This window comes from Ambystoma mexicanum, chromosome 6p (assembly GCF_040938575.1).
Source record: "Ambystoma mexicanum isolate Mex_15411 chromosome 6p, UKY_AmexF1_1, whole genome shotgun sequence".
Lineage (NCBI taxonomy): Eukaryota > Metazoa > Chordata > Amphibia > Caudata > Ambystomatidae > Ambystoma > Ambystoma mexicanum.
Window position 1 is genome coordinate 598,543,977 of NC_090935.1, and position 16,886 is coordinate 598,560,862.

The 16,886-nt window shown below is 45.8% G+C and overlaps 1 protein-coding gene across 2 annotated transcripts in view; it reads right to left on the reverse strand.

The window, feature by feature from the left end:
• PDE8B (phosphodiesterase 8B) overlaps positions 1-16,886 on the reverse strand; it is a 1,197,077-nt gene that overhangs the window by 95,233 nt on the left and 1,084,958 nt on the right. For both annotated transcript variants that reach the window (XM_069627430.1, XM_069627431.1), the window contains one exon: positions 5,606-5,741. In XM_069627430.1, coding sequence (XP_069483531.1) covers positions 5,606-5,741 — 136 coding nt within the window. The remainder of the gene's footprint in view (positions 1-5,605; positions 5,742-16,886) is intronic.

A 16,886-nucleotide genomic window follows, 5' to 3' on the forward strand; every position in this document is an offset into this window, starting at 1 on the left:
ATGACTATCATCGTAATGGGTAAATAAATCATGACATGGGAGAAGTCCAGGAACAGTATTCTATACCCGCAGTATTGTAAGTGTGTCTGTGCCTGGGAGTTTATTTGTTCCTTTTTATTAACGGACATTGGATAGGAACACCCCCACCTATTGGCTGCTGGCAATACCCACACGGAGAGCTTCTACTAAAACGGACATGGACTAAGGGACTGCTGAGGCAGCACTTTTGGGAGCTCTCGGGTGCACTGTACTTCCATTTTGGATTCTACTGGCCTAAACCTGCTTGGACAATGGGGTAATATTCTCGACAAGATGTGCGTCAGGGGGCGTCGGCCCTATACCCCTCACCTGAGGAGGATCACACAGGATATTGTCAGACTTGAGTTACTGACACAGAAGTGAAGAATCATGAGGTCCCAGGAGGATAGATGGAAACCGAAGGACTGCGGTTGTTTGCAGTGTGTTATGAAAGGGCTCTAACTTCTTTTGTCACAGCTTTGGGCGTGCCGATTGTAAGAGGATGCCCTTTTGGCTTGCCTCAACTGCGGCTGTGTTTCAGCGTGTAATGGAGAAACTTTTTAGTGGATTAGAATTCATCAAATGCTTTCAGGATGATATCCTTGGGTTTGCCCCAGATTCTCAGCAACATGAACGATATGTGCGTGAAGTGCTGAGCATTTTGCATCGGTCGGGATTAACTGTAAAAAAGGATAAGTGCAAATTTAAGACATGTCATAGACCAGAGAGGGATCAGGCTCAATATTAGTTAAGTGGACGCTGTGTTGCGGGCCCCCATGCCCCAGAGCACGGGTGAGTACTACTACAAATTTATCCAACGATTTGATTCTGTTTGTGCTCCTTTAAGAGGGCATTCACGTTAACAATGGAGAGTATTGTGGGGGCTCCCATACTTTGCATATTTAACCCCTGCTGCAAGACATTTCTTATGACTGATGGGTGCTAGCATTATAGGGTTAGGTGATGCAGATACGGGAGGGCAAAGAATGTGTAATTGTGTTTGCCTCCAGAGCTTCGCAGGATGCTGAGAAAAATGACTCCACCTTTGAGAGAGAAGCGTTAGCCTATTTCTGGGCCATCAGTCATTTTAAGTTTTTCCTTTAGGGTGCCAAGAAAAATATAAGAAGTGGTTTGATAGTAAGAAGTGTGTAGATAGGAATCCGATGTGTGTGGGCACTTGGGTCAGGATAAAAAACCCAAGGGTGAGGGGTGCAGTTGATGCATATTTGTCTCTTGAAGATAGTGGTGAAAGTCATGTGAACTGTGGTGTTGTTGGACAATGGCACCAAGTGGAGCTTGAAACTGGTGTGATGTCATGATGTCGAGAGCAAGGGAAGAGAAAGAAGTGGGACGCGCCAAGAATTGCCTTTTGATTGTGTTCCGGTTTGCAACTTTGGAGAGGGATGAAGAATTCTGGGTGGAGTGTTTGAGGACGGAAAGGTGTAAATGTCCAGAGGGGGGAGGAACAAGTGGCACGGTAGGGGTCCCGCAAGGAACTGTCAGCAGTGATTTGCATGTGAATGGTGGTATTCATGCTGTGGGTACTAGAGGATTGCGAGTGGTTGGTGAACAGTCAGCTCAGGACACAACTCTGGAGCATGGAATGAGGTTGCAATGCTTGCCGAACAAATTCAAGGACTTTGTGCTGAGGATATTTGGTTAAGGGGGAGGTGTGTAGAAGGGTTCTTATGTCTGCTGTGCTGCACGTGTTGAGATGTCTCACAGGTCCCTGGGTTGCCGTCCCTCGTGCAGCGAGTCACCGGGAGCCTCCTTTGAATGCTCCTGTGTAACGCTCTGTGTGCGGGACAACCTCCAGCAGTTGCCCATCGACCCGAGAGGTAGATGGTGTGGCTCCCTTGCAAGGAGCACCTTTCTTCGCAATAAACTACTGTGGCACCTCTCTCCTCGTCCCATGGTCGTCTGTTCTCCTGAGGGTGGGGAGCTCACCCACAACAAAGGCCTTCAGAATTGATTTGGTTTGAGAAATATTGTCAATGAGGATTGTTGTACCATGAGATAAAATGCCTATCATTAAATATATGCTAGGGGCAATACTGTTACTCAGTGAAATCCTGTGTGCTTCAGCACTGCTTGTCTGCAATCATGAACTGCCCAAGTATTTTCCCGCTTTACAATCGTTTACTGATAGCCATAAAGGAGTGATAACTGTTAGCTGAGACCAGAGAGAGGTTTCTTGCACTAGGGACATTCTCTACTGTGCTCTCCTGCTCCTCACTGATTCCTGTTCACACATTTCCCTGCCTCTCTTTTCTCTCAGGCTGCCGGACACACGCATGTTATCTAAAGCGTGGTTGAGTTTGCCTTCCACTTGAGGAGCAGGCTCCTGAAAAGAAAGGGTGCTTGCTTTTCATAATAGCACAGCTTTTATGACTATTGTATCCCAGGGATGCATACCACAGGCCGACACAGGTGACGCAATAGAGCTCAAAGCAGTCAGAGTTGCCTCTCACTCCTGGAGCTCTGTAATATCCGCAATTGCTCCAAGAATTGATACGTCAGATGCAACAATAATTACTCTTCGGGATAAAATATAGGCTTCATTATCAATCTCTAGAGGCTTTTGGCATTGTTTATTTAATTGTTTTAACTGTTGCAGACAGATAACCTTTCCACCACAAGTCGGCATGTGCATGCCCTCAGCCTGGGGAGGGAAGCAGAAGTAGTCAATTAGGTTGTGAAGTACTTCAGGTGGTCAGATGTGGATTAGGAGTGGTCTATAAACCCACCGACTGCTTGTGGATGGGCTGAAGGTTGAGAGGCGTGACCTGTGAGGATGGATGGTGGCATGGGACGTGCTCTTAGATGATTAGCTCAGCATTTTCTGACCTGAACTTGCAGCTCGGTGTGTCGTGCTGGAGCAGGTTCCGCACAAATTCCAGGATGTATACCGTGGGTCTCATTCCAAGTATGCCGGTCTGGAAACAACTGTGCCGGTAAGCTTACCGCCACTGTTGTTTCCAGAGAGGCATACTACGACTCTGCCTGCCAGAGCCGCTGTGCCCGACAGGGCAGACCATGCTGGACACAGTGGCCATGGTAGGCAGACCGCCACGGAAGCACCAACACCGTTAATAACAGTGCCGGTGCTTCCATGGGAATGGCGACTTACAATTTACTGGTGCCTGACATTCTGGAACTCCGGGGTTGTAATACCCTGGTGTTTCCGGCAAGTCCGGCGCCGATAAATCATTACGGGTCCGGCAGCTACGTGCCGGTTTTACCGGCACGGTTACCGCCAGACCCGTATGAGGGCGTTTCATACAATGATCGCTCCCAAAAAGAAATGTATCGTGCACTTTCAAGGGGCACATGTTAACGTGTTTTAAAGAACTATAACACTTCACTGACTTTTCAGCAGTAGACAGTTGGAGCCAATCAAAGTGATTCTTGTGCGCTAGATTCTGTATTACAATGGATGGACAAAATGAAGGCAAGCTCTGGGCTGGCTGACTTCTTTATATAAAAGAGAATCTAAGAGCTTGGCATTCACATTTGGCCCATCCCTGTTGCCCATGAAACCCTAAACGCAATGTATTCGTGAAGTAAGGAAACATTTTTAGAGACCCAAAATAGACCAATGATACTGAGCCGAGTTCATAAAGAGGGCCTTCTTTTTTTTATTTTTCTGTGGTTAATAAAAACCTTTGCAAACATTTTACAAATATTTACATCAATATTCATTCATTAAAAATTAATTCATCATACAGAAATTTAAAAACGTTAAAACAAACAAAAGATCTTTCCTTGTCATCTATAATGGCAGTGCATATTTGCACTTGGAATAAAGATGGCCTTCTACCTGGGTAACAATGCTCGAAACTGAAGCTAATCGGGAGGTGGGTGGAACAGCTCTGAAATGTCCTTGAGCAAATCAATGTGAACCCCATTTGCACCTGAGCATCTCAAAAAATGTCCATCGGTGCCGCCAGACAGCACCATTTGGAAGCCACCCTTAAGCCTCGAGAGGCCCCTCCCTATTCCCACCGTTCCAGCTCAAATAAAGCCTTAAGGCACTGCCCATGCGCCCCCTGGGAGTTATGGGCAAGGCAGCTAGAATACAATCTGCAGAAGGCGTGAGCATCATGTTGATGTCAATTAAGTGAGCAAGTTGCCTGTCAACTTTAAAAGATTTTTATCTTCTCCGGATTTACTAGAAAAGCAGAAATAAATCCAGGCCTGGGAGTGAAGGTGCTATTTCTAAAGAGAAAGTCACCGTTAAGGCATCTCTTGAAAGCCCAGAGGTCCAAGTACTCTGCCACAGAAACGTGAAGAACATTCCCAAGAAATGTACCTATGCAGACAGCAATTGACAAGAAGTTTGGTGTCTGTAGATTGTTTTACAAAATTAGTTTGAGAACGATGTCCCACTATTAGGCACTTTTCAGACATCTTCCTGACATATTTAGGGCTGCGACGAGGACAATCCTTCTCAGCTAAGGGGAAAGGCAAGTCTGTCTGGTATCTGGCACTCTCTGCTTCAGTGCCAGTCTGCCAAGTTCTGTCAGAGATCACCATGGCAACGTCAAGCAGGCAGCAACACACTCCAGGTAAGCCTCTGTTGTGGGCTAACTGTCGGGCAATAGTGAAACCCCCACGAAGTCTCTCACGTCCTCAGCGAGTGAAGGGAGATGAGTGAAGATATTCACACAACGGTCTCGTTGTAAGTGATGGAGACACATGATCGTCTGCGGGCCTCTGTTGGATTTTGATTCTTTTCTGGTTAGGGTGTAAAGGCCGTCCTGAGCTCCTGTGCCTATTTTACACCACAACCAGAAAGGAGCGGTAATGCCGTCTGCTATGTGCGAGCATGGCGATTGGCACCACAGTGAATAACCAAGGATTCTGCCTGCTTTTTACAGGTGTAATCTATAGGGATTCAAGCACCCAGACGCTAGAGGTTTTCCTGCATGATGTAGAGGAAACAGGTAGAGAGGGTTTTATGCTCTGTACACCAGCTATGTCCAGAAAAGAATGGTGGAGAGAGTTAAAAACAGGCCAAAAGCTTGCCTTTGCCTGTTTTTTACTCTTCACATAATTTGCAGTCGCCATCAAAATGAGCAAGTCTGTGTTGATGAGAGGGGTCAAATGTCCTACGCCTCGCTAGCTTTTAATATACTGTGATCCAATTCTATTTAATTTTATTTGTATATAGCGCCGCACACTCGGAGGCCTCAGAGTGCTGCACCTACCTGTGAAGTAAAGGAGGGCTGTGCTACACAGGGTAATATGGTAAGAGGGTACATAATATGCATACTGCAAATGTGCGCACATGGGGGGCGCCATGACGGGGGAATGTCTTCTCAGCCAGGATGCTTCTCAGCCTTCCTCAGGCCAGGCGAATCCAACATTGAGCGCCCCCATAGGCGCCGGGAATTCTCTGCTGCCCTGCCATCCCCACCCCCAATCTGCTTTTCTTTGTCATGTACTGCTTTCTCACCCACTGTGCCAACATTTATTTATATGTAAGAGGAGGAAAATGTGGTGCAGGTGATATTGCCCTCAAAGCATGCATCGATGTGTTCTGGCAACAGCGCAGTGCTTCCGGTGCAGCGCGACGCGGCCTTACGTTTGAGGTGGACTCTTCCGCTGCCATCGGCTTGTTGATGCTGTTCACGAACTTGTTCACGTGCTCAAAGTGCTTAGTCATCTCGGTCGCCAAAACCATGTCAATGATGGACTGGCGCAGCGTTCGATACTGGGTCCTTGCGCGGGAAAAGAAACAAATGTCAAACACGGAAGTCTACATCCACATCCCAAGTACATTTGACTGACATGAAATTTTACAAATCCTTTTGCAAAGACTAAAAAAGGCAGTTCCCCTTCAGAGGCAACATATAAAAATGCATGGCTGTGCCATTGACTGCACACCCCCCTTTCATGATGATTCGTCGGTATATGGATTGATGTGCCAGGACAGACATCCTCAGATCTGGAGTTATGTAGAATTTCATTCCAGAAGTACCATTGCCGTAAGCAATGATGACGTTGCGTGTTGTATTTATACCATCATAGTGGAATGTCCATGCAGAACTCAACATATTATCCAGGCTACGCGCGGCCCTATGAACTCCGGCCCAAGGCCGTTATCACCTGTTCCAGCCCCAGGATTGGTTGATTATTGCTTAATTTGAACACCTTATTCTAGGAAACCCTAGGTCACAGATCACTCAGGGCCGGATTCGGAGGTCCGTGATAAATTAGAAATGTGTTGTTAGGGGATGGGACAATACATTTCTTACATGCACCGTATTGTGGCAAATACAGAATGCGTTGCAGGGACATAAAGGCCTTGGCTTTAGCATGAGCCTGATTTACGGCTTGACAACAGCCTTAGCAACCATGAGGAATGCAGGGCAGCCACAAGGAGGGGATTCTCCTCCCAGCATCATGGGTTTAGCACTCGAATAAAAGGAGTTTATATACGACAACTCTGAAGTGCCGTTACAATCCTCTGCACACTTTTTCCTATTTATAAACATAGCATTTCTTAGTCTGCAGCACCACCTTTCTAGTCCAACGAAAGTTTAAGAAAACACTCTTAAATTAGAAATGTGTCAGTCTTCAAAGAGATGCTGGCAATGCCACTGGAGCGCACGTTTCCTCCCCAGAACAGGAGATTTCTGCAGCTTGTGCTGCTGGGAAGTAGGACATTTCCCCTCCAGTACTTCCAGCCACTTCAGAATGGTGGTGCTGGGAACACGAGGGTAGAATGTCATATTCCCCCAGCCAGGGGAGTTGCTAGGTCTGGAAAAGACCCGGGGCTAAGCTGATGTCGGAACTGTTGGGACTGGGGGCTAGCTAGCCTTTTGGTTGTAGCTCCTGAGATTCTATCCGGGGCTACAACCAAAAGATCAGGGGCTATAGCACCCTTAGCAACGCCCCTGTTCCACACGGCTTTTATCGCAGAATCAGCCCCTGAGTCACCAAAAGCACAGAAAAATGCACCTAACAAATGTGACGCGTTCATTTCTTAGGTATATTGGAGCATTGGAAGCTCAAAGACAGATGTAATATCATTTTAAATACCAATGCTTTTTTCAAGGTTATTAAAAGCCTACTTTGCAGCTGTCTGGGAGCCAGCACAATGCAACATGCTCAGCAGGGAATACGGTAATGCACAAAAAGCATGCATCGGAAACGCGAAACGCTTTGCCTACTGTATAGGCATCTGGTGGACACTCCCATCATACGACCAGCTGGTACTCACACAATAAGGCAGCTGTTACCATTGTATGACCAGATAGAAGTATGCCCTGTGAGGACTCTGAGTTAGTGGGTGTGCTGGAGCACTTTGGCACTCCGTATGGTGTGAGCTAGTGGCCCATGTGGGCAATTGTGCAGTTTTTGCCACTATATTGCAAGTGCTCCTGAATGGCGTACAACTCCAAACAGCCAGCCATGTGCCAAGCACAACCTCACATGTCTCAGTAATGGCATCATTTGCCTATTAATGTAGTCACCATATGCTCGGGAAAAACCGCACATGCGGTAGTGCTGCTATGACACGACAAGTGCAGTATTAATATTAAGCGCCCCAATAATGCCACCATCTGACTGGCAGTGCAGGAGATGCAGCAGTAAACAAATAAACATACTTGCATGGTCGAGCTTGAAAAATAAATATGTCTGGTGTTCCTTCATTTTCATTACAAGTCACTGTAGCATGTGCGGCTGACGACATTAGAAAAAAAATATGCAGTTGGGCAGTTTGGCTGCAGTGACTAGATTCGAAAATAAAAACATTCGCGTTTGGAACGCAAGCGCCCACCCAGGCTGTACATGTGAACACATTTTTCTTACGCCGAATGGCTGCTCGCGCTCAGAAAACAAGTGTATTTGTTTATATTTAGCTTATGTCACTAGAGCATGAGCACCTGAGCCTGCCATCCAGCAGAAGCAATATGTCTCCTAAGTCCGGCACTTGCACTGAAAATAAACATTTCTGAAATGTATATTTTTATTTTCAGCATGAGTTCAAGTGATGTACTTTTTTGTCTGATATTACAGATTTTACACTTGAAGGAACTGAGTGGTAACAGCAAAGTGTCGAAAGCGGGGGCCTTCTATGTTCTTTTGTGACACATGCCACCAATGCCTGGTAAGCATAAGTGCAGACACTGTGTCACCAGCCTTCCAGCACTTTCAAAACCACTGTCGCTTCTATTACCCAAAACAAACAATAGAGAATGAATGAACGCAGAGCGGGCGGGTCAATTCTAAGTCATGAAACCGAGGCTATTAGTATGCTCTCCTCTTTTCTTTACTGTCACAAATAGTGCCAGAAAAAGAAAACAAGGCAATGACTATGTGGCAAATTGGATTCTGCTCTGCAGGCGTACAAGGATGAGTAGGGGTAAAATGGGCCACTCAGGCCTCCCACTTTTACAAACCAAAACCCAACATAATCATAAATGTGGATTAGGGACAGTTAAGGGATATGCCTCCTTTGCATTTTGTGGTAATGTGGGTCGAGGGAAGGCTATGCTCTCAGGAGGGTTGTGAGGGTGAACCAGTAGTGACACAAACAACACTGTATCCAAGTTCAAAATAAAGGGAATGTCCTATCAAGGTTCTATGAAAATATGTACTTTAATCAAACACACCATCTGCAATAGAATTAATAGAATATACTGTACAAAAACCCACCCCAAAGGAAGAACAGAGAAGATGGTACAGACTGAGGAAAGTGGCACTCTGCTACCTGAGATTTGTTCCAGGGGTGGTAGGCATGTTACTAGCCACAAAAAGGATTTGGTGAAAAACGCTGTGATGCGATCGTGACCTAACCAGTCTCTAGGCCCCAAGTGAGTTGAGGGGACAGTTCAGGGTCAATAGTACCTGGTTTCAGTTCTTGGTGGTTTGATGGAGTTAGGTCGGTGTCAAACGTTGATTCGAGTGGATCAAGCTCAGTTCGGGCATGTTGCATGGTGTAGGCTCAAGCAGTAACAGGCATTGAGTAGGGGCGAACACAGTCACTCTGTGTGGTAGATGGGGGTTCTCAATGATGCCGGTCGGGTGGTCCCAGGATCTCTTTGCAATTGGGCCAGGGCGAGTCAGTTTTCAACTGCTGGGAGCGGTTGATGAGTGACGCTCCAACGATGGTAATGGTCATCGAAGTGGTGATCTTGGAGGTGTTGATGTGCAGGTCAAAGAGGCGGCCTTTCAAGGTCTAGCTGGTTCAAGCCGTGTTTGTAACCCCTGGTCAGAGTCAGTGTGTGACTCCCAAATGATTAGGATCGGGTCCCGGCATCAAGCAGTCGATTTGGGCATATTAGGTGATGGGTTCAGCTAGAGCACAATGCAGCATCAAGCTGGTTTGAAGTGAAAGCAATAGTTCGGATTGGTGGAGGAGCACAAAAGCCAGTGCCAGCGCTTTTCATCTCACTCAAGGTGTGGTGAACACAGAGCGATCAGTTTGTTGCGCTAGAACAAGGAGCTTTGGCTGGTCTGGCCCTCCAGCTGCTGTAAGATCTACCCAGGGGGACACGAGGACAGGATGGTTCCATTCAGGGTCTGCTAGGAGATTCCGATGCAGAGTGGGTGGTCACACTCGATGGGCCTTGGAAGTGGGTAGGGGGCAGATCTTCCTTCTGCCTTGTATTGCTCCTTCTTCACATCAGGCTGAGGGCTTTGGAAAGTGAAATTTTATCAAAGGAAGTCCAGAGATTTCTTCCAGAGCCAATCTGCAGGTATTGGGAGGATCCAAGCGGATTGGAGAGAATCTAGAGAAGGGGTGGGAGACCCCTTATTTTAAAGGAACAGCTCTGCAGGTGATTGGGCTAATGCTAACCTGCCTTAGTGGTGCAATACCTGCTCTTGAACTGAGTGGATATTGCCCTTCTGATGTAACACCCAAAGTGCTTTGCTCCAGAGGAAGTGGTGGAGGGCACAGGCAGAACATACCTGCCTACTCTAATGGTGCCCCTTTCCCATCCCACTAGGAACAAAGGCCCTTGAGTGATGCAGCACCTCTGTGTGAGGCTACTCCATTTGTTTGGGTGTGTTCCCTTGATGCCCAGGCCAAGGAAACCTGCCTGCTGTGCAGCTGCCTCTGGCAGAGGGTGTTATCTGCCCTCACAAAGAGATGAAAGACAGTTCCAGTTCTGCCATTTGGCAGTCTCCACCTGGCTAACTAGAATACACATTACCTTCCACAGAAGAGCTGACTCACAGGAGCTGACATGTGCGATATGATCATGGCCACCACATCCAAAATTGAGCTTTATTTTAGAGTTTAGCCTGCCACCAGCATAAATTACTTATGATCATCATATTTTTTGTACAGGGGGCATATCTTAAATGCCGCCCCTGGGCTGCAGAGAGTTAGCTGTTGCTGCGGGTGTCGAGTGGGAATCGTGTGACCTTTGAACCTGCTCTATGCCACGAGTTGAGCAGGTGCTGCATATCAGCCTGCCAGCATAGAAATAAAGATCTGACTATACACGTCAGAGTGCTGCATTACTCTTGGGCTGAAAGCTCTATGTTGTGGAAACGCGCCAGTAAAGATAAGAAGGCTTCCAAGCCTTCTGGGCAAGTTGAACCAGTGGACTTCACAGTATATCACAACACATTGTCAGGTTTAATTGTCCAGGGTTTGTGACCGGAACATTGGAGAACCGATTTGGTCTGCTATTAAAGAGTCAATAGCTTTGATGGTCTTAAGCTTTGTTGTCAGTTTTTTTAGTCTGCAGAGACTCAGGTTTCTTAAATACCTTAAAAATATTCTCTGTATGGCTCGGTCTCCAGGGCAGCTGAGGGAACATCTCCAGCTGGCAATCAATCTTCTCCTTTTCCTGGGATTTCTTATCTATTGGGAAACCTCATAGTGGCAGCAATCTCAGAGGCTTCAGTTTCTAGGCTTCACGATAAACTGAGTATCTCTTTCCCGTCAGCACGCCAGGGAGAACGTCTGTGGAATCAAGAGAGAAATTAAGGGAGCCTTGCAGGCACCCCTAGTCTCCATCAGGCAGATAGCCAGAGTGTGGGCCTTTTGTCAGTCTCCATCCAGGCAATTTGTCTGGCCCCTTTACATTACAGGGTCCTACTTTACAGGGTCCTGCAAAGCCTGAATACTCAAAGACACTGAGGAGGTGCAGAATATGCCAATTGGGTTGAACATTCTTCAGGTGCATGCAACAGGTTGCATTGGTGGCTCCATCATATCGACACATGGAATGGCCGGGCGATCTTCTGTACTTCCCCCAGTCTTGTCTTGGTATCCGATGCAAGCCCTATTATTTGAGATGCGAGATGGAATGTTGTTTTCAGTGGAGTTCGGTAGTCCAGTGGCATATCAATAATTTTGTGATGTTTGCTGGGTCATTTGTGGGACAATGTTTCACCAGAAACAGGTGGCACGGTTCAATCACCTTACTAATGGACAATCAGGTGACAGCCCATTACATTAACAAATTGGGGGGCACATTCTCCAGGGGCCTGTCAGATCTGGTGAAGCAATTCTGTGAGTTTTGTTTTCCCCGGAAATGAAAAGGGCACATGGTGGTTATTGCCGGGGCCACCAAAATCATGGTGATTTGGTGGTCTCACCATTGGCGGGATCCAGCAGATTGGCAGCTGTCTCCCATACTTTTCGGCATTCTTCTCAGTCTTTGGGACCCCTTTCGGTTCGAGCTCTTTGCATCATATCTCAAAGCACAGCTTCCCCAGTTCATCAGCTGGTTGCCTGATCCAGAGGCTCTGGCACTGATGTGTTTACCCAGCTCTGGGGTAGAGACACAGTGTACGCATTTCCCGCATTTGCATTGTTTCCCAGAGTACTGGCTCACATACAGACCCAGGATACCACTGTGTTATTGGTGACCCCTTCGTGGCCATCTAAATCCTGGTACCGGTTGATTGTCCAGTTGATCATTGGTAACCTTGGCTCTTACCGACGTTCCCCGACTCAGTTGGAGGGGACTCTCCAGCTGATTGTATGGTGGATATCGGGCAATGCTTAATTTGTAAAAAATTAAGTGCCGTGGCTCAAATATTTTCTAACATGCACATGACACACCAGGATGGGCAGCTCCCCTCCGCCCCAATATTGCCACCACCCATGCATTCTCCCCTTGCTGTCAACATATATGGGGTTAAAGTGGCAACTCCCACCAGCTTATTGTGGTTGACGGATGTACTCATTGCGGCAGATGTGTGATTTACAAATGCCAATCAACATACACATTAAATAACATACTCTTCTTGATATGAGACACATTTAAGTGTGTCTTTGAACACAATCACCATTTACATTTTGCTCTGCTTCTATAGGTGTTTATTATTTATCTATCTATCTATCTATCTATCTATCTATCTATCTATCTATCTATCTATCTATCTATCTATCTATCTATCTATCTATCTATCTATCTATCTATCTATCTGTGTTCTTGTATTGCGCCTCTAACCCGAAGGCCTCAGGGCGTACACAAGAGAGGGGAAGAGACAGACAACAACAAAAACATAAAATTCAAGAAAGACATGATAGAAGGGCAATACTCATCCTACAAAAAAAGGAAGACACTATGTGATGTTACACAAAGACGGCAATGTAGGGATGAATATCGGTAGCATGAGGAGAGGGAGCATTACCCATGGCCTATATTAAACAACAGAGTTTTTAGTTGTTTCTTAAAGACAGTTATTGAACTGATGTCAGCCAAATATTTTGGCATGGAGTTCCATAGGGCAGGAGCCCAGGATTTGAAACCAGCTCCTCCAATCTTTTCAGAATAGAAAAAAGTTGGACCAAAGAGATATTGCCATTTGATCGTATTAAACGACCAACGGGTTTATTCTTTAACCAAGCCATAAGATATAACAAGGCCTTGCCATGTAGGCATTTGTGCACAATGGACTGCCCCTTATGCTGCAGCCGCTGTTGAACATGCAGCCAGTGCAGGCTGCGCCTAGCTTCAGAAACATACATATTGCGCCCGAGTCCAAGCACAGCTCGCACTGCGCTATTCTGGATCACCTGCAGTGTTCTAAGATTGGCCTGGGATGTGCCAATCAAGAGGCTTTTGCAATAATCCAGCTTACAGTTCACAATTGCAGCTGCTATCAATGCAAGATTTTCTCTGGACATATAGGGTCCAATCTGCCAAAGGATCTGGATGTAAAAGTAGCAGGAAGTTAGTTGGTCTGCCGAGTGAAAGACAGCTGAGGGTTGAAAAAGACGCCAAGAGTTTTTACATTTTTTGATACGTAAATAACATGCTGACCAATCAAAAAGTTGTCGTATTTCATATCCAGCTTTTTTAGCCGCTGTTGAGTGCCCAAAATAAGCAACTCAGTTTTGGCATTATTAAGAGCCAAGGAGTTCAAGGCCATCCAGTTCTGGATTTCTGCATGCTCTAGATCTTTTTGATACTCGCCAGTGAGTTTGATAACAATCTGCGTATCGTTGGCATAATTGCCAAAATATATGCCCATGGTCGACAGGAGAGCACAGAGGAGACGTGAGTAGATATTAAAAAGCAAGGGCGAAAGACAAGACCCCTGAGGAACACCACATAATAGTGTAGAGGCAATGGAAAAGGTGTTGTCCTTGGTTACTCTCATATTTCATGGACCCAGAAAGGATTTAAACCATGCCGTTGCTTCTTTGGTACATTTGCCAACTGACATTAACCTGTCCGCCAAAAGTTGATGATCAACAAGATCAAACGTGGCGGACAGATCCAAAAGCAACAGCAAGACCGTGTTACCCTCATCGACTATGCCGGCAATATGCGATTTCAGATCCAGCAATGCCGTCTCGGTCCCATAATTAGGTCAGAAGCTGGACTGTTGTGTAGCTAATATGTCTTGATCTTCAACAAAAATCTGATATTGACTGTAGGCAATTTTATCCAGCATTTTTAGGATGAAAGGAAAGTTTGTGATCGGTTGATAGTTACCAGCCTCTGCTGGATCTAGGTTTTCCTTCTTAAGCAGGGGTGTAACCAATGCTTCCTTTATATTTTCAGGTACAAATGACTCATGGAAAGATTGGTTAATGAAAGTAGTCACCCATGGGGCGAGGGTTATGATGTATTCTTTAAATAGTGTGGCAGGAAATACATCTGCTTCTTTGCACAAGGTAGGTTTGAGCTTAGAGACTATATCAATAACCTCTTCTGCAGAGACTGAGCTGAAGGAAAAGACAGGAGAATCCCTGAAAGATTCTGTACTATCTATTATAGGATTCATGTGGTTGGAGATTAATTTGACCTGGGAGTTAATATTATTTTGGTGAGTAGAAGTTTTATTAATAAAACTGGTATGGATATTTTGACACCACAAGCTATCAGCATGAGGTACGGTAGCGGTAGTTCAACCCTTAAATTCCTGAAGGATGGTAAAAAGCTCCTTTGAGCTTGATTTAGCTTTAGAGATCCGAGAATTTAGGTGCACTTCTTTAGTGAGAAGGATAAGGGTTTTATAATGTCTGACAGCAAGCCTATACAGGGTAAGGCTTGTCTCAGGCGGATGCTTTCACCATGAGCGTTACAGTTGTTTTTTTTTTTTGCACAAGCTTCAATTATCCCAACTGAAAAAGGGGTATAGGACGGATTATTTCCTTTTTTTTTTACAGAGGATTTAAGAGGGGTGAGTACGTCAAATGCTTCATCAACTGTGGATCTTATATTGGATACAAAGGCTTCAAGAGGCATCGGTTCTTCAAGTCATGGCAGCAAAGGGAGAACCGTGGCACGAAAAACATCTTGCATGGTCTTTCGTACGTTCCTAGTCATGCAAGGTATAGATGACTGTTTATCAGCACAGACGATATTGTGATGATCTGTCTCAAAGCATATTAAATGATGATCTGACCAGATACATTTATCCACTGTGATATTTGTGATAAGAACATTTTTGGATAGGACCCAGTATAATATGTTACCACATATATGAGTGGGTACCTTTATATACTGAGCAAAAAGTAATGATAAGGACTCAGCAAGGGAAATAGAAATTCCATCGGATCAGTCGTTAGCCCATAGGTTAATATCTCCTATAATAATAGTAGGAGAGTGTGACTTACAGGAGTTACCAATAAAAGCCAATATTTGTTCTTCAAAAAGAGGTGTATGGATAGGAGGTCTATAAAGCAACAGTATATTGAGGGAAGAGGTTGGGTCGAGACCAAGTTTGAGGAAGAGCACCTCACAATGATCCAGTACGGGTTTACCTGATTCATGTAGTTTAAGGGCAGGACCCAAGGGCAGGACATCAAGGGCGGGACCCTCGACTGGGTATCCGATCTTAACTGCAACATCGCCATCACCGACACCGTCCCGCAACCCTGGACGGACCACTACTTAATAACCTTCACCGCTACACTTGATCTCCTCTGCCCTAAAACCATTAGTATGGTACCCCCAACCCCACTAGAAGCAACAAAGACATTACCGTGGAAAAACTCATCCCCCTTCTACTTCCCGCCATCAATGACTTGAAAAACAACACTAATCCGGACGCTCTAGTAGACACCTTCAACAAAGCTATGACCACCGCACTAGACACTATTGCACCCTATTGCACCGATTAAACTGCACAAAGGCAAGCAGAAAGCTCACTTGAATGCCTGGTTCACTCCTCAACTCAAGGATTTAAGAAAACAGAAAATAAAGCTTCAAGCCATCTGGCGCAACTCCCCTACTGAAAATAACAAAGACAAATTAACCCAACTTTCCAAACGCTATAAAAAAGAAATTATCAACACTAAGAAAAATATATTCGATGACAGAATCACATAAGCCAAATCTAACAGTAAGGAACTCTCCTCTATCCTCTGGGAAATGGAATCCCCTATCCAACCGATAGACTCGGTCCCCAAGGACAAGAAATGTTGTACCAATGTACAAAACACCCTATCAAACAAAATTGCCACGCTCCAACTCAAAATAGCCAACAAAAAGAACACACTGCCCCTCTCAGACCAACAACCACCTCTGCCCACCGAGAACAAAAAGCCAGTCCGCCCTTCAGCTTCAAGTCTGTCTCAATTATCGACACTGAAAAAGTCATTCTCTCCCTCAAAGCCTCTAATTGCAAAGGCGACAGCTGCCCAGCGCAAATAATAAAGGATGCGGCTAGGGACCTAGCCCCCTTCATATCGAAGCTCATAAACGCCTCCTTCAAATCAAATACAGTACCTACCAATCTCAAAGAATCATGGGTCCTTCCCCTACTTAAAAAACAAACCCTTGACCCATCCATCCCTACCAATTACAGACCTATCACCACCATGCCCTTCCTACTCAAAATCATCGACAGAGTTGCCTACTTACAAATCCAGGACTACCTGCAAGCCAACCACCTGTTAGGGTCTTGGAAATCGGGCTTCCGCCCCCCTCCATGGCACCGAAACATCCCTGCTTGACCTTAAGACACAAATTGAGGAGCTTAAGGATAGTGGGAAAACAGCCTTGCTACTCCTGTTAGACTTGTCGGCAGCCTTTGACTTGGTGGATCATGCAGTTCTATGCAGCCATCTCAGGCTCACGGCCAACCTCACAGTGGAAGTCACAGCCTGGGTCCAATCTTTTCTAGCTAACCGGACCATGAGAGTCTTCTCCACATCAACCTCCTCTGATCCTATCCAAATAACCTGCAGAGTCCCACAGGGATCATGTGTATCACCCACCATGTATAACATTTTCACCAAGCCGTTGTTCGACAAGTTGGACAATCTGGGTGTCACCTACACTAATTATGCAGATGACACCCAGATCCTCATACCCCTTTCGGGCAACTTCAAAGCGGACTCGGCCTTGGTTAATAGGATATACATACTCATTCAGGCATGGATGGCGACCCATGGCCTCTGTCTGAATGACGATAAAACTGAAATACTGATC